At 46.3% G+C, this 22,469-nt stretch overlaps 1 protein-coding gene across 1 annotated transcript in view; it reads right to left on the bottom strand.

The window, feature by feature from the left end:
• Positions 1–22,469, bottom strand: part of LOC140203635 (serine/threonine-protein phosphatase 2A 65 kDa regulatory subunit A beta isoform-like) — a 129,447-nt gene that overhangs the window by 28,893 nt on the left and 78,085 nt on the right. Inside the window, exons 11-14 of the mRNA XM_072269683.1 lie at positions 20,722–20,782; positions 18,783–18,937; positions 6,956–7,098; positions 3,957–4,048 (exon numbers count right to left, since the gene is read on the bottom strand). Coding sequence (XP_072125784.1) covers positions 3,957–4,048; positions 6,956–7,098; positions 18,783–18,937; positions 20,722–20,782 — 451 coding nt within the window. The remainder of the gene's footprint in view (positions 1–3,956; positions 4,049–6,955; positions 7,099–18,782; positions 18,938–20,721; positions 20,783–22,469) is intronic.

Genomic DNA, 22,469 nt, shown 5'->3' with positions numbered 1-22,469 from the left:
GTGTTGGGACTGCTGCTTTTTACAATGTACATCAATAATTTGGACTATGGGATTAATGGATTTGTGGTTAATTTTGCCGATGATACCAAGATAGGTGAAGGAAATAGAGAGCCTGCAGAGAGACTTGGATAGTTCAGGGGAATGGGCAAAGAAGTGGCAAGTGAAATACAATGTTGGAAAGTGTATGGCCATGCACTTGGGTGGAAGAAATAAACAGGCAGACTATTATTTAGATGGGGAGATAATTCAAAATGCAGAGATACAAAGGGACTTGGGGGTCCTTGTGCAGGATAGCCTAAAGGTTAACCTCCAGGTTGAGTTGGTGGTGAACGCGACGAATGCAATGTTGGTATTCATTTCTGGAGGTATAGAATGAAAGAGCAGGGATGTGATGTTGGGGCTCTATAAGGCATTCGTGTGACCACACTTGGAGTATTGTGTGCAGCTTTGGGCTCATTATTTTAGAAAGAATATACTGACATTGGAGAGGGTTCAGCGAAGAGTCACGAGAATGAGTCCAGGAATGAAAGGGTTACTGTATGAGGAACGTCTGGCAGCTCTTGGGCTGTATTCCCTGCAGTTCAGGAGAATGAGGGGAGGGGGATCTCATAGAAACATTCCAAATGTTAAAAGGCCTGAACAGATTAGATATGATAAAGTTATTTCCCATGGTCAGGGAGTCTAGGACAAGAGGGCACGACTTCAAGATTGAAGGACATCCATTTAGAAGAGAGATGCGGAGAAATTTCTTTAGTCAGATGGCGGTAAATTTGTGGAATTTGTTGCCACAAGTGGCTGTGGAGGCCAAATCATTGGGTGTATTTAAGGCAGAGATAGATAGGTTCTTGATTAGCCAGGGCATCATGAGGAGGCAAGGGGAATGGGGATGACTGGAAGAATTGGATGGCGGAGCAGACTCGATGGGCTGATGGGCCTACTTCTGCTCCTCCATCTTATGGTCTTATGATTAAGGGGAGGTTTCTTTGGTGAGGGACACTAAGGTTGGGCTTGGGGCTTTTGTTAGGAAGAGATGAAGAGAGAAGACGCCAGAGAGAAGAGGTGAAGGGCCCGTTCCCCTGCTCTACTTGTCTCTCCACGTTGACTAAATCTTCAGTGACTAACTCTGATTTGTGTGCAAGACCTTGGTCTAAAACCCAGTGAACAGCACAGAAAGCTACCTCAAAAAGAAATGTAACAGAAGGAAAAAATTAAAAGGAAACGAAACACATGACATGCTTTTTACGAGTTCCTGCTCCGCAAAAGTCGCAAGGCGGTAAATCCTGCACCTCTCTGGTGTGCAACACGAAGCAGCGTTTACCTTAATCCACTTTATTAATTAAAGCAGTCAAAAGAATGATGTAATATACAAATTAGGAGAAAGACGTCCACTGGTAACAGGTTAAACGTGCCTAACACAATCTCTAAAATCATTCAAAAAGCTAACAGAGATTAAATTACGTGATTTGCAATATTGAAATGGCATCCCAAATGTGACTAGACCACTGGAGTGATACAATATTGTGTAATTCTGGTTGGGAAGAGAAGCTTAGCTATTGAAAAATCAACTTTAACTAATATGTACAGAAGCAATGGCTGCCGAACCAAACCATCAGGTAATCACAGCATCCACTGGCACTGCTGTTCAAGTCACTGGAATAATGAGGTCGGCATTCAAAGTCATTTCAATAACTGTCTAACGGGCACTCTTTCTTTTAATGTTAAAAACGATTAAAAGGGAAATTAAGGTAGGTCAAAACTTATAGCACATCATTCAGCAACGTGGGGACAATGAGTGCAGACACATGAGGCCCCATTAAATGTGGGCCCCACCTTAGGAACCATCAATGTGGAACCCACCCCTTCACCAGGCCCCATCAAATGCGAAACCCTCTCCTACATCAGGGTCAGGACCCATTAATGTGGACCACTTCCCCAAGCCAAGGCCCATCCAATGTGGGCCCCTCACTGGGCCCCTCCTCTGCCACCCCATCCGAGAACAGTTTCAGATTGGACAACATCTTCAGTTTTAATTCGAGCATTTGCCACTGGATGCTGGGAATACAAGCAAAGGTGTTTTGGGAAAGGAGGAGGAGGCATACTGGATACAAGTGACTGTCGACAGAGCAGCAAAGCTAATAACCTCACATCCTTGTTAACAGTTAAACCCATCGGATACACAATGCCACTGGGTACACTACAGTCAATGAAAATAAATAGGGGAAGTAGACAGCTTGATATCTCAAGCTAAATTGAGACAGCAGAAAGACTGCAGAACTAGAATCTACAAGGCAGCTAAAATCCAGTGACACTACGTACGAGACATTTACATTTCCAGGGGTAATTCTTTAAAGAGTGTTGTGTATGTGGCCTGGCTACACAACAATGCTATTAATAAAAATGCTGGAGACAGGAGTGAAGTTTCATGGTTCTTTACTAGTAGAAAATGATGCAGAACACACACATACGTATCAATATGCGCCTAATAGCGCATGCAACGATGTGTTACTACAACATAAAGTAGTCCCCATATCATACAGTAGGCTGACCCGGCTGATGCTGTAGTGGCGTCACCCCGAGTTTGAATCCAGCCGGCTCCCCTGCACGCTTTCCACCCATTCTGGGTTACGAGCTGGTGATCTCTTTGGAAACTCACCCGGCAGAAGGCAATGGCAAACCTCTGCTGTCACTTGCCTCGTACGCGGTTCCCCACTATGTCAGAGAGGCGTGGAGGGAAATCGTCCGGCAACTGGAGAAACTCCGGATGTGACGTAACTTTCCTTTTTCCTATACGGTACAAAGAGAGAGTGAAGAAGGTTTTCAAAGATGTCAGCGGCAGATCTCGTTGCAAGTCTGGACAGCCGTTTCTTCACTCCTTTCTATGATAAGGCAAGCACTAGATAAGAAGGAAAACATGCAGATTAGATATTAAAAGGAGACAAAATGGGAACGTTTCTGAAGATAATCAGAACACGCATCTATCTGTAAGCTATGACGACAACTTGTGGGAATTCTAGCGATGGAGTATGTCATTTCTAAAATATTGCAAGTGAATTCATACATTGCCAACTCTTAATTCCTGTTGCTTCAAGACCTATTCGGGGAGATGGGACTCGTCAGCTCATCTAGGAGAAGGAAAATTCTGATCTCAAACCTCTGCTGCCTTGCGGCTGTACCCACTCACAGGGAAGGCTTCGGGAGTAAACCCGGAGCTGGTGTCCCTAAGGCAGTCCTACGCTGAATGACAACTCCTGTGGTGCTCCTGGTACCAAACTCAATCTGCCGTTCCTTTGGGTGCGTGCAGACGGGGAGCTTGCTACATGGGGCAACAGCTTGCTCTCCATATCGTACTGCTACCTCCCTGAAATGAGTTTTTGCAGGGTGGGATGTCTGGCACTAGATTTTAACACCCGTTCCTAAACCCTAAAAATCACCTAATATAAACACAGAACTCTTTACTGAGGATTGTACTCAAAACTCTGGATTGGTTCTTAAAATATTCAGCTTACAGAAACAGGGAGGCAAGTAAGAGACAGAACTGAGAACTTCATGCATGGCTCTATAACAAGGTTTATAATTCTGAACAATTAGTAAATCCCTTTAACTGGAAACAGTTCCAAATATCACAGCATTGTTCCAGCAGCTCGAATAACCCTCTTGCTGGTTCAGAGTTTTGAATCCATAATTTGTGTTTTATCCCCTTTAATGAACGTGCTGAGGACTGCATGTTTTTCCCCGACCCTCACTCGTTACACGTGCAGATTACAAAACACACATCTTTAGCTTAAAGAGCCTTTTCTACCATCAGTGCCCCCACAGCAGGAACCCAGCAGACACCCATCTTGTCTTGTGCTCATCTTCAGAGACCCAGTGACAGACTCTGGGACAATGCAGGCCACAACTGCTCGAAGGGAGAATGCTTATGCTTGTACCGAGCTGGGTCCAAAGCCACAACTTACCAGTCATGGCTTCCTGCGCAAAGTACTTTACGTCCATATCTTGGTCCTGACCCAATTTCTCCAATATTGGTTTGAACCCGTTCTGTAAAGTGCTGTGATTTAAAAGCAAGTTTTAGTACCTGTGACCTTCAAAACAAGACAGCAGCACATTCACTTAAATCTAAAGCGATACTGGATATTACCCAGATTAAAATCTCCTCTTTCTGCCTCTCACGCAGGCTCCCACTTCCACAACTGATCGTTTACTGGCCAGATACGGGTTAGAGCTCAACTAGCAGAGTACGGTCACAAACTGCAGCTGAGCTCATTTGGGTTAGTGGATGCAAAAGGAGAATAATTCGGATGCCGCATTTTTATGCCGTTGAAGAGAGGGGGCACTGAATGCATAAACTTCCTTTTAATGCAATCCGTCTGTTATTGCTTTCCACACAAATTCCAATCAAATCACAAACGCACAATTTCACAAAAATCGTTCACCGGACGGGTTGGCGGGGTGGAGATACGTTGCTACCAAAGGAGGTGTAGGGTGCTCCTTCCCTCCGCAGACCTGCAGGTCACCCTTGGGCAAGGTGCAACACCTGCTTAAGCCCCCCCACCTGATCAGGGTCACGCAATGCCGTGGGAGCAGATGGTGGACAGTCATGTGTGCAGCCGGTGCAGATCACAAGTCCTGGTTGTGCGACCACTGATGCCGGGCAGACAATCTCTGAAGAGCACTGATAATGGCTGGGGGGGTGGGGGGTGGGGGGGGGGGGTCACCTCGTCTTGTAAAAACACACACGGCCCAGAAGGCGTCAATGGCACAAACCAGTTCTGCAGGATAATTTGCCAAGAACAACCGTGGCCATGGAGAGACCACGATCGCCCACGTCACATGCTGATGAAGATGGTGGTGGCGTTAACTGAAATCTCACTGTGCGGTTTTCACTTCTAACCAGGATTTATCCATCAGTGGTTGAAGGAGAGAGGGAAAATGTATTAAAGAAGATTGGAGGAGCAAACTTTTCATGCAGGAGTTGGTAGCTGAGCTGCCAAAGGAGGTGGTGGTGGTGCAGGCCGGAACAAAAACCTGGACAGTCACTTGATAAACCTCTGGTTAGGTCACATTTGGAGTACTGAATTCAGCTCTGGTCTCCCCTCTAAAGGGCGTGGAAACTTTGAAGAAGGTACAGAAGATGTTTACAGGACGTTGCCCGTGATAAACCGCTGGTTAGGTCACATTTGGAGTACTGAATTCAGCTCTGGCCAGCTCTTTAAAGGGTGTGGAGACTTTGGAGAAGGTATAGAAGATGTTTACAGGACGTTGCCTGTGATAAATCTCTGCTTACGTCACATTTGGAGTACTGAATTCAGCTCTGGCCTCCCCTTTAAAGGGTGTGGATACTTTGGAGAAGGTACAGAAGATGTTTACAGGACGTTGCCTGTGATAAATCTCTGGTTAGGTCACATTTGGAGTACTGAATTCAGCTCTGGCCTCCCCTTTAAAGGATCTGAAAAAGGTACAGAAGACATGCTGACTGGTACTGCAGATGTTACCGGAGAGGTTGCTTTCTCCAGGGTGATGGAGTCTGAGGGAGGGACGAGTTGACAGAAGTTTACAAAATTCTGAGGCAAAGGCAGACGGCTCACAGTTGAGATGTAAAACCCAGAAGAGAACAGCTCGAAGATGTGCTGAGGATTTGAGTACCTGGAACACACCGACGGGTCTGGTGGAAGTGGATGCAGGTATGAAACAAGAACAAGTGTTTACGATCCCATGAAGGGTCACGGTCTGAAACAGCGACTGGTTATTCATTTCCATGGACGCTGCCTGATCTGCTGAGTTCCTCCAGCGTTTTGTGTGAGCATTGACGTATTTAAGACACTGTTAGACAGGCAAATGAACGTGTGGAGAATGGAGGATATCGGCCACGTGCGGGCAAAAGGACACGGTTCAATTAGGCGCTGCTTTATTTATAAAGTCTGCAGGTGTTGGAAACCCAGAGCAACACACGCAAAATGCTGGAGGACCTCAGCAGGTCAGGTAGCACCTATGGAAATGAATAAACAGGTGACGTTTCGGGCTCAGACCCTTTGTCCGGACTGAAAAGGAACAATTAGTTTGGTACAACATTGTGGGCCAATGGGCCTGTTCTGCAGGTTCAGTGAGCAAGACAGAGGGATGTGGAGTTAGTGTGGCTGAGTGGGTTTACAATAGCAAGGAGTGATTGTCAGTATAGATGCAATGGACAAGAGGTCATGCTTCTATACAGTACAACTGACTATATCCAGAACCCAAAGGAATATTGCGCATTGCTTGGGAAAGCTGTAGTAAAATGAGGCCCTTGGAATACAAAGGCAGTGGAGAGACCTTAAACAGGTAATTTGGAGGGTAGAAACGGGCTACTAAATGTTCTTGGTGAGGATGTCCTTTCTTTAAAAAAAAGGGGAGAAGGCAGGCGAGTGGGGTTGAGGGGAATAATAAATCAGCCATGATAGAATGGCCGTGCAGTATCGATGGGCCGAACGGCCTGGTTCTGCTCCTGTGTCTTATGGCCTTAACCTCTGGATAGAGAAGAAGATCGTTTAAGGGTACCAAAGGATCAAGGTCAAGCAGGAAAGTGAGGCAAACACCACAGGGGAGGGGGAGGCCCGAGGGTTAAGTTTATGCCCCTCCCCCATGCAGTACATGGAATGAGCTGCCAGAGGAACTGGTTGAGGCAGGCACATTAACAACTTCAATAAGCACAGGTACGCGGGCAGGAAAGGTTTAGAGCAAGGGTGCACAACTATTTTGGTGCCATGGATCATTACGCTAGGGGTCCATGAACCCCAGGTTGAGAACCTGGGACGATGGGACCGGCAGAGACGGTGGTCTTGGCCGGATTGGACCTGTGGGTACAAAAGACGGTGCGACTCCATCACTAAATGCCACCACAGTGGCGTCTCAATTTCCATTCCAAACTGGAGGTGAAACATTCTCCACAGGCCGGGTTATAAGCCCCAACTCAAATACTTACCTGGCATCTAAAACCGGTCCTATTTTCTGCAATGTTTTAGCCACGTTGAAGCGAATGTTTGCCACCTGATCGCCTGCCATCTGGAGAACCGTCGGCAGCATGTGCTTTGCTGTGATTTCTTGGCCACAGGCTTCAGACAACACCTAAAAAAAAAACAGCAGAAAATGCAAACGTTCATTCACAGCCCCGAACTTCACAAAGCAAGACTGAAGAAAAGATCATCGATCTGATTTGTGCGACGCTCAGAATGTATTTTGCCCCATGATAAAAAGGCATAGTCCACACTGGCACCAATGATCACCCGCAAGGAGAGAGATGAGGTCCTGCAACGGAGATTTACAGATCAATAGACAAGTTGTAAAGAAAAAGTGCTGGTATATTGTAATCGCTGGACTACCCCTTCTGCCATGTACGAGCGAGTTTAGAAACAGGAAGGCAGGACGGCTGAAATATACAAAGTGTGGGTGCAGAGCAGACAGCATCACTGGGATCTCTTCCATGACAAGGTGACCCGAGCCAAGAGGGAACCAGGATTATAAGACGCAAGAGTGGAATTCGGCTATCGAGTCATATATGATGGCAGAATATAGCATTAGTGGTCAGACTCCTGGCACTGTGGAGGATCAGAGGAATCTTGTGGTCAGAGTCCATAGGACACTCAAAGCTGCTATGCGGTTGACTCTGCGGTTAAGGAGGCATACGGTGCATTGGCCTTCATCAATCGTGGGATTGAGTTTAAGAGCCGAGAGGTAATGTTACAGCTATATAGGACCCTGGTCAGACCCCACCTGGAGTACTGTGCTCAGTTCTGGTCGCCTCACTACAGGAATGACTTGGAAGCCATAGAAAGGGTGCAGAGGAGATTTACAAGGATGTTGCCTGGATTGTGGAGCATGCTTTATAAGAATAGGTTGAGTGAACTCGGCCTTTTCTCTTTGCAGCGAACGAGGATGAGAGGTGACCTGATAGAGGTGAACAAGATAATGAGAGGCATTGATTGTGTGGATTGTCAGAGGCTTTTTCCCAGGGCTGAAATGGCTAGAACGAGAGGGCATAGTTTTAAGGTGCTTGGGAGTGGGTACAGAGGAGATGTCAGTGGTTAATGAGGTGGAGGATAAATGCGTGGCTGAGAGATTGGAGCAGGAGGCAGGGATTCAGATTTCTACATCATTGGGACCTCTCTTGGGCCAGGTGTGCCCTGTACAAAAAGGACGGGTTGCACTTCAATCAGAGGGGGACCAATATCCTGGCAGGGAGGTTTGCTAAGGCTGCTGGGGAGAGTTTAAACTAGAATGGTTGGGGGCTGGGAACCGAACTGAAGAGACTAGGGAAGAGGGGGTTGGCTCACAAACAGAGAAAGCTTGTAGACAGTGCGAGAGGGAGGATAGGCAGGTGATAGAGAAAGGATGCTCTCAGACCGAATGTTTGAGATACGTCTATTTTAACGCAAGGAGTGTTGTGAACAAAGCGGATGAGCTTAGAGCGTGGATCAGTACTTGGAGACATGATGTGGTGGCCATTAGAGACTAGGATGGCTCAGGGACAGGAATGGTTACTTCAACTGCTGGGTTTTAGATGTTTCAACAAGGACAGGGAGGGAGGCAAAAGAGGTGGGGGCGTGGCACTGTTGATCAGAGATAGTGTCACAGCTGCAGGAAAGGTGGACGCCATGGAGGGATTGTCTACGGAGTCTCTGTGGGTGGAGGTTAGGAACAGAAAGGGGTCAATAACTTTACTAGGTGTTTTTCATAGGCCGCCCAATAGTAACAGGGATATCGAGGAGCAGATAGGGAAACAGATCCTGGAAAGGTGTAATAATAACAGAGTTGTCATGATGGGAGGCTTTAATTTCCCAAATATCGATTGGTGGATCCCAAGAGCAAGGGGTTTAAGATGGGGTGGAATTTGTTAGGTGTGTTCAGGAAGGTTTCTTGACACAATATGTAGATAAGCCTATAAGAGAAGACGCTGTACTTGATCTGGTATTCGGAAATGAACCTGGTCAGGTGTCAGGTCTCTCAGTGGGAGAGCATTTTGGAGATAGTGATCATAATTCTATCTCCTTTACCACAGCACAAGGCTAATAGGAAGGAGCTTAAGAAGGAAATTAGGAGAGCCAGAAGAGGCCATGAGAAGGCCTTGGCAGGCAGGGTTAAGGAAAACCCCAAGGCATTCTACAAGTATGTGAAGGGCAAGAGGATAAGACGTGAAAGAACAGGACCTATCAAGTGTGACAGTGGGAAAGTATGTATGAAACCAGAGGAAATAGCAGAGGTACTTAATGAATACTTCCGTATTCACTATAGAAAAGGATCTTAGTGATTGTTGTGATGACTTGCAGCAGATTGAAAAGCTTGAGCATGTAGATATTAAGAAAGAGGATGTGCTGGAGCTTTTGGAAAGCATCAAGTTGGATAAATCGCTAGGACTGGATGAGATGTACCCCAGGCTACCGTGGGAGGCGAGGGAGGAGATTGTTGAGCCTCTGGTGATGATCTTTGAATCATCAATGGGGATGGGAGAGGTTCTAGAGGATTGGAGGGTTGCCGATATTGTTCCTTTATTCAAGAAAGGGAGTAGAGATAGCCCTGGAAGTTATAGACCAAAGAGTCCTACCTCAGTAAGTTGATGGAGAAGATCCTGAGAGGCAGGATTTATGAACATTTGGAGAGGTATAACATGATTAGGAATAGTCAGTATGGCTTTGTCAAGGGCAGGTCGTGCTTTACAAGCCTGATTTAATTTTTTGAGGATGTGACTAAACACAATGATGAAGGAAGAGCAGTAGACGTAGTGTATATGGATTTCAGCAAGGCATTTAATAAGGTACCCCATGCAAGGCTTATTCAGAAAGTAAGGAGGCATGGAATCCAAGGGGACATTGTTTTGTGGATCAGAACTGGCTTGCCACAGAAGGCAAAGAGTGCTTGTAGGCAGGTCATATTCTGCATGGAGGTCGGCCTCAGTTATCTGTTCTGGGACCCTTACTCTTCGTGATTTTTATAAATGACCTGGATGAGGAAGTGGAAGTGGAGGGATGGCTTAGTAAGTTTGCTGAGACACAAAGGTTGGAGGTGTTGTGGGTAGTGTAGAGGGCTGTCAGAGGTTAGAGCGGGACATTGATAGGATGCAAAACTGGGCTGAGAAGTGGCAGACGGAATTCAACCCAGATAAGTGTGAAGTGGTTCATTTTGGTAGGTCAAATATGATGGCAGAATATAGTATTAATGGTAAAACTCTTGGCAGTGTGGAAAATTAGAGGGATCTTGGGGTCCGAGTCCATAGGACGCTCAAAGCTGCTGCGCAGGTTGACTCTGTGGTTAAGAAGGCATACGCTGTATTGGCCTTCATCAATCATGGAACTGAATTTAGAAGCCGAGAGGTAATGTTGCAGCTATATAGGACCCTGGTCAGACCCCACTTGTAGTACTGTGGTCGCCTCACTACAAGAAGAATGTGGAAGCCATAGACAGGGTGCAGAGGAGATTTACAAGGATGTTGCTTGGATTGGGGAGCATGACTTATGAGAATGGGTTGAGTGAACTCGGCCTTTTCTCCTTGGAACGATGGAGGATGAGAGGTTACCTGATACAGGTGTGTAAGATGATGAGAGGCATTGATCATGTGGATAGTCAGAGCCTTTTTCCCAGGTCTGAAATGGTTGCCACAAGAGGACACAGGTTTAAGGTGCTGGGGAGTAGGTACAGAGGAAATGTCAGGGGTAAGTTTTTTACTCAGAGAGTGGTGAGTGTGTGGAATGGGCTACCGGCATCGGTGGTGGAGCCAGATATGATAGAGTCTTTTAAGAGACTTTTGGATAGGTACATGGAGCTTAGCAAAATAGGTGGCTACAGGTAAGCCGAGTAATTTCTAAGGTAGGGACATGTTCGGCACAACCTTGCGGGCTGAAGGGCCTGTATTGTGCTGTGGTTTTCTATGTTTCAATGCAAGTTTTTTTTATGCAGAGAGTGGTGAGTGTGTGGGATGGGCTGCCAGAGGCGGCGGTGGAGGCGGAAACGATCGGGTCTTTGAAGAGACACCTGAATGGATACATGGAGCTTAGAAAAATAGAGGGCTATAGGTAAGCGGAGTAATTTCTAAGGTAAGGACATGTTCAGCACAGCTTTGTGGGCCGAAGGGCCTATATTGTGCTGTAGGCTTTCTTTGTTTCTATGAGTCTCCTCTGCCATTCCATCATGGCTGATTTATTTTTCCTCCCAACCCCATTCTTCTGCCTCCTCCCATATATTTTCACGCCCTTAACAAATCAAGAATCTATCAACCTCCACTTTAGATATACTCAATGACTTGGCCTCCAAAGCCGTCTGTGACAATGAATTCCACCGATTCAGTACCCTCTGGCTAAAGAAATTCCTCTTCACTTCTGCTGTAAAGGGACGTCCTTCTATTCTGAGGCTGTGCCCTCTGGCCCCAGACTCTTGCGCTATTGGAAACCGCCTCTGTGCGTCCCTTTTATCCATACCTTTGCTCGAGCACTTTGGGAGGGTTTAAGCTGGTGAGGCAGCAGGGCTGGGACACAGGATACTAGTGTAGCAGGTGTTAACTCAGAATTCTATGTCAAACTCACTGAACAGGCAGGTCCGGTAAGCAGAGAAGGCAGAAATAAGTGGGAAAGCACGAGAGGGCTGGGAGGTTTAACCACATGTTTCCGAACACAGAAATTCACAGCACATTACAAGCCCTTCGGCCCACAATGTTGTGCCGACCAGGTAACCTACTCTAGAAACTGCTTAGAATTTCCCTAGCGCAGCAGTCCCCAACCACCGTGCTGCGGACCAGTACCAAGCCACAAAGCATGTGCTACCGGGCCGCGAGGAAACGACATGATTTGGCGATAGGAGTCGCTGCACCTTTCCTCATTCCCTCTCACCCACTGTTCAGCTTGAACACACGCGAGGTCATTACTCGCACATCATCCATGTCAGCATGGGAATAAGATCAGCTCCTCGAGCTTGCAAATGACGGCGGGCTGAAAAGTATGTTTGACATAACATCTCTGGCGACATTCTGGATCAAAGTCAAGGCTAAATATCCTGAGATAGCCATGAAAGCACTGAAAACGGTGCTTCCATTTCCAACATATCTCTGCAATGAATGCAACGAAAACTAAATTGCGGAAAAGACTGGACATAAGGAACCCCCTTCGAGTATCGCTGACTCCCATCAGCCCGTGATAGGACCGTCTTGTTGCAGGGAAACAAGCCCAGGGCTCCCACTGAATCAGCGATATTGGTGTGTTGCAATGATTTTATATGCTCATGCGGGGAAAATACGTGCTGTGTGTTTAATATCCAAATGTTACTTAAAATGTTATGATGCTATTGATTTATAAGTGACTTGTAGAACCATACAACAATTACAGCACGGAAACAGGCCATCTCGGCCCTTCTAGTCCGTGCCGAACTCCACTCTCACCTAGTCCCACCGACCTGCACTCAGCCCATAACCCTCCATTCCTTTCCTGTCCATATACCTATCCAGTTTTTCTTTAAATATTTTCTTTTTCTTCCTTCTTGTCATAGGAAGCATGGAGAATATCTAGAGGGCACACAGGGGAGACTTGCCAGGAGGCTGCCTGCATTAGAGAGCGTGTCTTATGAGGAAAAGTTGAGTGAGTTGGGGCTTTTTCTGTTTGGAGTGAAGGAGGATGAGAAGTGTGGATAGAGTGGACAGCCAGAGACTTTTTCCCAAGGCAGAAATGGCCAATACCAGACGCATAATTTTGAGATGATTGGAGGAAGGTACACAGGTAAGATTTTTGTTTCACACACACAGAGTGGGTGGGTGTGTGGAATGCCCCGCCAGGCGTGATGGTAGAGGCAGATGCATTAGGGGCATTTGACAAATTCTTAGATAGGCACACAGATGATAGAAAAATGGAGGGCTATGTAGGAGGGAACAGTTAGATTGATCTCAGAGTAGGTTAAAAGATCAGCACAGCACTTTAACACAGTGCTTTAACGTTCTATGTTCCAGGTACAATTGCTCTGCCTAGTTTGCCAACTAACCAATTCACCATCATTAGCACTAACGCTGCAAGACAAAGCTCACATTTTTATGTCATCTTCTAAACTTCTAGCCACATCCAAATCATTTACAGGAGAGTTCCAGCACAGATTCCTGTGGTACGCCACGGGGTAATCACAAAAGCTGATCAGCAAATCAACTTTGAACCCAATTTGTGAAGTTACTTCGGATCCCTCGGTCTCTTGCTCATTTGGGGATTTTGTCAAAATATTTACCGAAGTCCCTGTAGACAACACCAACTGCATGAGTACACCCGTAACTCCAAGAAACTCAAACTGGCCGACAGAATCACCACTTGCACGCTGACCATTTCTGATGAAGCTCTGCCCAAGTGCAGCTGAATCCCGTCCCTCGAGACTTTTTACAACACCCTTTCTACCACTGATGTTAGATTCACAGCTCTGTAGTTACCAGTTGCTGCCTTCGTTGAAGAATGGCACCGTACTGCTGGGATCCAGTTACCTGGCACCTGTTCTGTGACAATTTAGGATTTTAAACAACCAGGATCCTTGAACACACACAAAATGCTGGAGGAACTCTGCAGGCCAGGCAGCATCGGTGGAAAAGAGTACAGTCGACATTTCCAGCCGAGACCTTTCGGCAGGAGTGGAGAAAAAAGATGAGTAGATTTAAAAGTTGTGGGGGGGGGGTGGAAGGTGAGTGGAGAAAGAAATACAAGGTGCTGGGTGAAACCAGGAGGGGGGAGGGATGAAGTAAAGAGCTGAGCAGATATCACAGAGTGAGAGAAGGTTTCACTGACTCCCGTCGAAGGGAAGCAGAGATCACGGAGGGGGAGCAATGAGAGAGGGTTTCACTAAACTCTCAAAGAGACCTTGGGAGCTCAGCCCTTCCTTCCCATAACAGCCAAGGATACATTTCATCGGGCCTTGGAAACATATCCATATCCAACCCCACTAAAGACTCCTAATAACTCGGTTTCTTGCCCTGCTCGAGTTTTCCAGCCACATCCTTCTCTCACTCTGTTTCTCACGAAGTTTTCCTGGATCCCCCCTCCTTTGGGCCATTCCCTTTGAAATCGTTCGTGCTGATATCAGAGAAGTTGAGGTTCTGTACTGCTATAACCTGATAACTCGCACAACTGTGTTTTGCCTTTCTCCTTCGTATCCAGGACATCTTTGAGGAGCGATGCCTCAAAAAGGCGGCATCCATGGTGAAGGACCCCTGCCACCCAGGACATGCCCTCTTCTCACTGCTACCCTCAGGAAGGAGGCACAGAAGTCTGAAGGCACACACTCAGCGATTCCAGAACAGTCTCTTCCCCTCTGCCATTTCTGAATGGACACTGAACCCATGCTCTACTTCACTACTTTTTATTTCTGTTTCCGCACTATTATTTTATATGTTTACTGTAATTCACAGTTTTCTCTATTATTATGTGTTGCACTGTGCTGCTGCCACAAAGACAGCAAATTTCACGACATTATGCCGGTGACGTTAAACCTGATTCTGATATCCTTGCTCCTGTACCTCATGCTGAATACTGGGAGAGCTGTCACATGTGACCACTCCTAGGGACTACCTGTACTCTGTTACTTAAAGCTCTTTTTGCATATTCCTCCAAGGAATGTGTGGGCATCACAGGTTGAAGTGGTATTTAATTCCTTTGTGGTGGGCTGCAGCCCTTGAGGTGTGGGTGCACCCACAATGCAGTTAGGGTGGGTGATCCAGGATTCTGACCCAGTCAGTGTCAATGCCCTGGTTCAGATTTTTACTGCTATGCTGTAGGCATTTCATTTTAGCAGTTCTGTAAGAGCAATCTGTTCTGCTTTCAGCCTGTTTGGGTCTGAGCTCAGGAATGAGGTGTCACCCAATCAGGATGGTAGAATTGGGAGAAGGTGCTAGAGATTACTGGGCAGAGGGGTGTTTGTTTGGCCGGAGCTGGGAGAAGACAGGAGGAAAGATGGTGGACGATGAGGGTGCTTTCTGCAGATGAATGGCTTCAAGGAGGAAGGACCAATAATCCTGTGGGAAAGCCTCTTTGTTCAAGATGGATTTCCAGTTACCTTCGGAAGGTGTTGTGTGCTTTCACGCAGGCCGAGGGAGGGTCCAGTGCGCGATTTACAGAGAAGTTCAAGATTTGAGCTCCACTGTGCAGTTGTGACTTTTTAAGTAGAATGGGCCCTTCTTGTTTTTTCTCTCTTTCTTTCCTTTAATAACTGTTTGCTTAAGTTAACATTCTTAAATATACTCCTGAATAATTCTATGCAGTGAACAATCTGCTATTTTTTGCTGACAGGCGATTGCCAGGGGCAGTAAATCACACAGCATTCACACAAACCGGGGTTTGGGTAGGCGAGACATCCCAACCTCACGGATTTTGCGGGACCAAAGTCACATACACCTTAGATGTACGAAGCCTGAAGTTTCTCCCCGCGGAGTCCGGTGGCTGTTTGCGAGGGGCTAAAAGGCTGCATTTCCAGAGACGCCCAGTGAAAAGGGGGTTTCAGAAGTAATGGCAATATATTTCCAAGTCCGGTTGGTGTGCAGCTTGCAGGTAATATTCCAATGTTTTGCTGTTCTTGGCTGTTTACATCAAGTTCAAGTTTAATTGTCATTCATGAATACCCATGAATACATCCAAACGAAACAGTGTTCTTTCAGGGTCAAGGTACAAAACACAGTACCAACAGTCATACACAGCACGTGGCACATATAGCAGTAAAATATAGTCACACAACAAATATAGTCCAAGTCCCTGAGTCCATGAATGTTGCAGCAGTCTGTAGTCGAACACATACATCCTGCCTTCTGCCAAGCAAACACTTTGGGGGAGAGGGACAGCACCAACGTTAGCTTAAACGCTGCGCTACACCACCTCCAGTGCCAGCTCTTGATGCCTCTCTCCTGGGTGGCTGCAAACAGGCGGCCCCATGGCTTGAGGCCACATCCGCTCACCCTGCAGGGGTGTCAGTCACCCCTGCTGCCAGCCCCTGTAGTCCGCAATAAATCAGAAGACCAGACTTGCAGCATTACACATTAACAATGCCTAACAGGGTTTTGCAATCACAAGAAAACAGACTAAGACAATTGCTCGCTGCCAGTCTGCACGCCAACCACATTGCTGACTCTCTGACACAGGGAGCAGAACGATCTGCCCCAAGTCCAGCTTCTTCAGTTTCTACGCCGTTGGGGTAGGCCGCAGCACTCTTTAAGTGCTTAACTTCCAGCAGGGTCTTGAGATTGTAAAGAAATAAACAAAAGATAGTAACACGTTTGGCTGGCCCTGTAGAACCCGCCGCACCCCAGCACACTGCCATCTTACCGGAAGTTCACCAGTAGAGGCTTGTGGATTAGTAAGGTGTGTCCCAGAATGTCCTCCTCCTTGATATTTCAGTAATATATCAATATTACGGTGCCACGCCCACCACACCATTCACTGAGTGAATCGTTCAGCCATTCAACCCTCTCTATGACAGTAACAATATCACCCTCCTGTGAGCTCATTTGCTTTACTAGTAACGTTGCTTACACCAAAATAAATATAATCTTGCATTTCTTATCAGACTGAGGTTTGCTCTCCTTACTGGGCTTGCTTTGTTTCCCTTCGATATTTAACTCCACTGCCACCTCAACTGTAAATGTGGCCTGTGGCCCATCCCTATGAGTTTGAATCCCAGCGAGCACTCCCGCAGGCTGTTAGCCCTGTTTTGGTCCAGCCCACGCAGGCATATCTTTCTGAGGTGTTCCTGCTGATCCAGAGGTCTAAATTTCAAAGTACATTGCTACCAAAGTATGAACTCCATATACAAGCAGGAGATTCGTCTTCTTGCAGGCAGCCATAAAGCAAAGAAACACAAGAGAATCCATGGAAAAAGAAAGAATCCTACACAGCAAAGACTGTCAGACACGCAATGTGCCCAAAAAGAACAAATCGGGCAAACAAGAATAAAAAAATAGTAAACCAGTAAGAAACAGAACATGAACCGCAGGGTCGCCGAAATTAGGCCCACAGGCAGGGAGCCAGTTCAGATCAGTAGATGGCTGCAGGCCACAGCAAGGGAGTCAGTTCTGTGCTGAGAGAAGTGAAACCAGTCCAGGGGCCCAATGGTTGCAGTCCACAGCCAAGGAGCCAGTTCAGCATTTTATCTGAGCCAGGGTCCCAATGGTCACAGGGCACAGCCAGCAAGTCAATTCAGTGCGGAGACAAGTGCTGACAGTGACAGTCGGTTCACTGCTGAGGTGTGTAAAGCCTCACAGAGAAGTTAGTCTTTCCCCCTGCGACTCTTTAAACTTTTTAACCTGGCTCGTTGTTGAAATCGACTGAACACCACTTCATTTTCCCCTCTCAGGCCACTCTCATCCAACCTGAAGTCCACTCCCAGCAATGGCCGCGGCCGCTGCACCTGCATTCTTGAGAGTCCAGCTTGCCAAATCCTTGAGGATACCGCAAAAATGCCAGGTTGTGCAGACCTCTCGACACCCTCCAGAACCTATCAAGCTCCACTTTAGATACACCCAATTACTTGGCCTCCTATCGCCGCCTGTGGCGATGAATTCTGTAGACTCACCACGCTTCGGCTAAAGAAATTCTTCATCTCCGTTCTAAAGGGATATCCCTCTGTTCCAAAGGCTGTGCCCTCCAGTCCGAGACTCACCCACTTTAGAAACATCCATTTTATCTGGGCATTTCAACTGAATCTCTCCATCACCTTGTCCAAACTCCAGCAAAGCCCAGGCCCATAAAATAAATCCAGGGAAAGAAGTTAATTCCGCAACTGGAATGACTGTGGGGGCCTTTAAGTACACTTGTAAATTGAAACTAGTTGCGTCAAAAAACTTACAATTCCCTCAGCCAGATAATGTATAATGTCCATTTCAAGGTACTCAGATCTCTAAGCAAAAGACAGAGCCATAGTCCACTACAGCACGGAAACAGACCCTTGTGAAATAAAACTTGAAAGCTGTAAGCCATCTGGTGGGTCAACAGGTCATTAAATCAGTTGTCCTTCAGCTAACACCATCAGTCCATTTCCACAGGGACGGTTAGGAACTCTGCTCCACGAAATCATAAAAAGTCTCACCCTCAACTCAATTTTTACTCCAGACACCTTGCAGATTAAACACAAAACACCACTACACCTCAGCAAATAACGCAAGCACAGAAGCTCGTATCAAGCAGATGTCAATATTGGAAGGAGCAGCTTTGGCAAAGTGTTAATTGATTTTTTGCAGAATCTAAACATTCACAAAGAATATATTAAAAGAACATTTTAAACAAATCCATATTATTTTTGTTAAATTCTTTATTCTTTAGTGTGTGTTCTAACTGTACGTTTTATTCATGAAATATTTTAGCAGCTTGTGAAGTGTAATGGAAGTATTGTCAAAGTTATACTCACGTTATGCAGAACAGAGTGGTCATTCTGCAATGGTAGTCGGAGTCACTAGCCATGGGCAAATACATTGTCAAAGCTATACTCATGTTAATGCAGAAGAGGGTGGTCATTCTGTGAAGGTAGTTGGGGTCACTGGCCTTGGGCAAGTACATTGTCAAAGCTATACTCACGTTAATGCAGAACAGGGTGGTCATTCTGTGATGGTAGTTGGGGTCACTGGCCATGGGCAAGTACATTGTTAAAGCTATACTCACGTTAATGCAGAACAGGGTGGTCATTCTGTGATGGTAGTTGGGGTCACTGGCCATGGGCAAGTACATTTTCAAAGCTATACTCACGTTAATGCAGAACAGGGTGGTCATTCTGTGATGGTAGTTGGGGTCACTGGCCATGGGCAAGTACATTGTCAAAGCTATACTCACGTTAATGCAGAACAGGGTGGTCATTCTGTGATGGTAGTTGGGGTCACTGGCCATGGCAAGTACTTTCGGCACAATGGCGGATTCTGCCCAGTCTTTGCCAAACTTCTCCACCAACTTGGTCAAGTTGTTGGTCGCGGCCTCGCGAATGGCGTACACTGCAAGACAGCATTGACAGGTCAAGAAATGATCTGATCGCTGTTACTACTTGATTTTCAAATATGTACCTTGCTGATAAAATACAAAGTTCCGAAATGAAATGCTCGCACCACCTTCTTCAAAGTGTCAACCTGTTCCATACCAAGTTACACACAGTGGAGGAAATTATGCACTTGGAAAGTAGCATTTTAATATACTTATTTATCATTGATTATTTATTGAGATACAGCGTGGAACAGGCCCTTCTTGCCCTGTGAGCCACCCCCGATTAACCCTAGCCTAATTATAGGACAATTTACAATGTCCAGTTAACCTACCAACCAGTAGGTCTCTGGGAGGAAACAGGAGCACCCGGAGGAAACCCACGCAGTCAGGCTGAGAACGTATAAACTCCTCACAGGTGGCAGTGGGAATCGAACCCAATTGCAAAGTGTTGCGCTAACCAGACGCCACTGTGTTGCCCCATTAGATACTTAAAAAATACTTCGAATAGATTACCATTATTTATTACTTAGTAGTCTGATTGGTCATTGTAAACTGTCCTGTGATGAGGCGAGGGTTAAATCGGCCGGTTGCTGGGCAGTGCGTCTCGTTGGGCCTGTTCCATGCTATTCTCGAATAATTAAATAAATAAACGTATCGGTCAAAGTCAAGTCTGTTTCTTGTTGCCATGTGTACAAGAGTACGACAAGATTGCTTGCAGCAGTAATAACTGGGGGGGAGGGGGGCGCCGGTGTTTGAACTATGATGGTATTGGACATTGGACAGGAACCTGGGAATACAAACTGGGATGAATGCACTCAGAAACACACAATTGAAATGTGGAAGTCGTTTTGGGCTTCACTTGGATGGAGCTCTGCAGAGTTTTGTCCCACTGAGACAGGGAAAGAACAGAAGGGTGAAGGAGCCATGCTTGACAAGAGATGCGCAACAGCTAGTCTAGAAGCATAGGATGCAAAGATCAGCCTGGGCTCCAGAGGGTTACAATGTGGCCAGGGAGGGAGTGAAGAATGGACTTCGGAGAACTAGGAGGGGCCACGAGAAGGACTTGGCGAGTTGGATTCAGAAGAACAAACTTGAAGAACAGGTGGATGGCCAGAGTGAGAGTCTGGGCCGGCCAGAGCTAAAAGAGGCAAAATGTTTGGAGTCGGTGGACTTTGGGGGAGATCCGCAATGAATACTTTTCTTTAGTAATCAGCAGTGAGAGGGACCTTGATGCTTGCGAGGGCAGTGATATGCTGCAACATGTTGACATTGAGAAAGAGGATGTTCTGGAATTTTGAAAAGCCCTAGGATAGATAAGTCCCCGGGGCCAGATGTGATATACCCCAGGGTTACTACGGGAAGCAAGGGAAGAGATTGCTGCACCTTTAGTGATGATCTGGGCATCCTCACTGGCCAGTCCTCACCGGAGGAAGTACCAGATGATTGGAAGTTGGCAAATGTTATTTTCTTGTTCAGGAAAGAGAGTGGGGATGACCCTGGGAATTATAGACCAGTCAGTTTTACTTCACCGGTGGGCAAATTACAGGAGAAGATTCCTACAGACAGGATTTACAAGAAGCATAGTCTGATTCGGGAGAGTCAGCATGGCTTTGTGAGGGGCATGTCGTGTCTTGAGCCTGACCCAATCCTTTGAGGATGTGACAAAGCACAATGAAGGATTTTTGGTTAGGCACCTGGTAGGGTCACTCAGCATCATGGAAGCACCAGTAAGATGACATGGACAACTCTGAAGGACTTTCGTTCAACAAAAGTAACGATTCATCAAGGCTATACTCACCGCGATCCACCAGCCACGTCATGCACAAGGAGTTCAACTTCTCATCAAAAAACTCCACTCCCTAAACAGGTTTTGACAAAAGAAAGAATGTTGATAAAATAACCCCTCGAATTTCTAGTAGAACATGCCAACTTGCCACATTTGCATTCTAGCCGTCTTCACCTTTCGCTACTTACCAGTACAGTTTGCTAACTCCTTTGAGCCAATGGTGAAGGGGTCACACAAGAAAGACTGGCAACGTGCTCTAATAAACTGCACAAAACTAGATTGTGCCGTGGCAGAAGGCTACACAGAAGATACCCTATCTAAGGTACTTGCATCTAGTATTTTGACTATCCTTAATTAATTTCTTTGTGTCAATACCAGAACTATGATCCATGAAAAATAGGAAAAATCTTAAAAGTGTCCGATGGTTTAATGCAGACAGTAAGAACGTTACTGACCACTATCGGTGGCGTAGCAGTTGGCCTGACACTGTTACAGCTTGGGAATTCTGATGTCACCTGTAAGGAGCCAGTACATTTTCCCTGCGGAACGCGCGGGTTTCCTCTCACAATCCAAAGACGCACCAGTTGGGAGGTTAATTCATCACTGTTACCTGTCCCTGTTTAGGCTAGGGTTGGATCAGAGATTGCTGGGCAGCACGGTTCGAAGGGCAGGAAGGGCCTTATTCCTCCATGTACCTTTAAATAAATAACCCAGTGAATCCTATGCTACCACATCCACAGCAGGGTGCTATTTCAACTTCACCATTTAAACGTAATTATGCATGTGCTGGATTATTTAGATTACAGATCCCACACTCCTGACCCGCACAGTATCTCTCTTCGTCATGACAGTGCAGCATTCTACATTCACGTCTCCCATGTGGTTAAAACATTCCACTTTCTACATTCAGTCACTGGGAACAAGTTAGCCTTTGCATAATTCTCAGGTTACTTTGCTTCATATCCAGCACAGCTAACAATTCCCAGGGTAACCACGTGGCTGAGTAGCCCAACCACAACCTCTGCCCGTGACTCTGACTCAGACCTTGACAACTCTTTACCATAGAAAGTACAGCACAGAAACAGGCCCTTTGGCCCTTCTTGGATGTGCCGAACCATTTTCTGCCTAGTCCCACTGACCTGCACAAGGACCATATCCCTCCATACACCTCCCATCCATGTATCTGTCCAATTTATTCTTAAATATTAAAAAAGAACCCATATTTACCACCTCGTCTGGCAGCTCATTCCATACTCTCACCACTGTCTGTGTGAAGAAGCCCCCCCCAATGTTCCCTTTAAACATTTCCCCCCTCACCTTTAACCCATGTCCTCTGGTTTTTTTCTCCCCTTGCCTCAGTGGAAAAAGCCTGCTTGCATTCACTCTATCTATACCCATCATAATTTTATATACCTCTATCAAATCTCCCCTCGTTCTTCTACGCTCCAGGGAATAGTCCTAACCTATTCAACCTTTCTCTGTAACTGAGTTTCTCAAGTCCCGGCAACATCCTTGTGAACCTTCTCTGCACTCTTTCAACCTTATTGATATCCTTCCTGTAATTTGGTGACCAAAACTGAACACAATATTTCAGATTCGGCCTCACCAATGCCTTATACAACCTCATCATAACATTCCAGCTCTTATACTCAATACCTTGATTAATAAAGGCCAATGTACCAAAAGCTCTCTTTACGACCCTATCTACCTGTGACACTACTTTTAGGGAATTTCTATCTGTATTCCCAGATCCCTCTGTT

This window comes from Mobula birostris, chromosome 10, assembly GCF_030028105.1.
Source record: "Mobula birostris isolate sMobBir1 chromosome 10, sMobBir1.hap1, whole genome shotgun sequence".
NCBI classification, from domain to species: Eukaryota; Metazoa; Chordata; class Chondrichthyes; order Myliobatiformes; family Myliobatidae; genus Mobula; species Mobula birostris.
This window is presented reverse-complemented; position numbering and strand designations above follow the sequence as displayed.